Here is a 1,196-nt window from a genome sequence, read left to right on the forward strand (position 1 = left end):
GGCCGCTTGCTCCCCGCCCGCCGGCTGCTAGGACCCGCCTGGGCCTCTCTCCCCCCGCTTCTGCAGGGTTTGAGCCCCCCACCCCCGCGCCCACGGCTGCACGGCTGTGCCCACGCGTGCCCGCCCTCACGCGTGGGAGGGGGCGCGGCGGGGCTGCCGGCGGGGGGGGGGCCCTCCCGCCTTAGCGGAGCGGCCGGCGGAGCGCGGCTCAGAGCGGCTCGGGGAAGGGAGGAGGCAGGACGGCTCCCGCCCGCCGGCCCGGCCCCTGCCCCGGCCCCGGCCCGCCCTCCGGCTGCGGCTCCGCCGAGGGGAAGCCGAGCGGAGCCGGCCGTCGGGGGCCTCCGCGCCTCGCTGTCCGGGAAACTTCAGGCACTTGCCGGGGAGCATCCACCCCTGCCCCCCGAGGGGAGCATCCACCCCCTGCCCCGAGGGGCCGCTTCCTGAAGGAGAGTGGTCCCTTGCAGAGCGGCAGGATGGCGCGGACCATGCGACCCGACGACATCAACCCCCGGACGGGGCTGGTGGTGGCTCTGGTCAGCGTCTTCCTGGTGTTCGGCTTCATGTTCACCGTGTCCGGCATCAAGGGAGAGACGCTGGGGGACATCCCGCTGCTGGCCATCGGGCCGGCCATCTGCCTGCCGGGCATCGCCGCCATCGCCCTCACCAGAAAGACCGACGGCTGCACCAAGTGGCCCAAGAACAAGTGTCCGTGCTGCAAACAAGTCAAGGACCGGGATGTCATGGAGCTGCTGAGGACCCCCTCGGACCTGGAGTCTGGCAAGGGGAGTTGCAACGAGCTGGCCAAGAAAGCATACCAGGACAGGAGAGTGCTGCGGGGTGAAGACTCCGTGTCCATCTGCACCACCACCACCACCACCACCATGGGAGAGTGCAAGAGCCTCATCAGAAAGGTGGAGCAGGAAGAGATGCTGAGATACCTGGAGACCTGTTACCCAGAGATGCCGGGGAATGTGTTCGTGGGAGATAGCTCCACGTACAGTGCCTTGGAGAAGAAGAGCTCTTCTCCCACCAGGGACAGCGATGCTTCCCCTGACATTGAAGACAACATTTTTGTTGCTCCTAAAGACAGTATCATTGTCTGCTCTTACAAGGAGAACAGCCCTTATGACAGATACTGTTGTTACATAAACCCTACTGGAGTCAACTCAGACCAGGAGACCATAGTGTGAAAGATG

General features: G+C 65.9%; 1 protein-coding gene across 1 annotated transcript; it reads left to right on the top strand.

Annotated features, from left to right (window-relative positions):
- Positions 1 to 473: 473 nt before the first annotated feature.
- TMEM215 (transmembrane protein 215) lies at positions 474 to 1,196 on the top strand. Its single transcript, XM_075488217.1, has one exon. It carries the CDS (start codon positions 474 to 476, stop codon positions 1,188 to 1,190), a length of 717 nt encoding a protein of 238 aa, XP_075344332.1. The 3' UTR covers positions 1,191 to 1,196.

This window comes from Mycteria americana, chromosome Z (genome assembly GCF_035582795.1).
Source record: "Mycteria americana isolate JAX WOST 10 ecotype Jacksonville Zoo and Gardens chromosome Z, USCA_MyAme_1.0, whole genome shotgun sequence".
NCBI classification, from domain to species: Eukaryota; Metazoa; Chordata; class Aves; order Ciconiiformes; family Ciconiidae; genus Mycteria; species Mycteria americana.

Excerpts from the sequence above, each read along its gene's own strand:
- TMEM215 (XM_075488217.1), top strand. The coding sequence starts at position 474 with ATGGCGCGGACCATGCGACCCGACGACATCAACCCCCGGACGGGGCTG.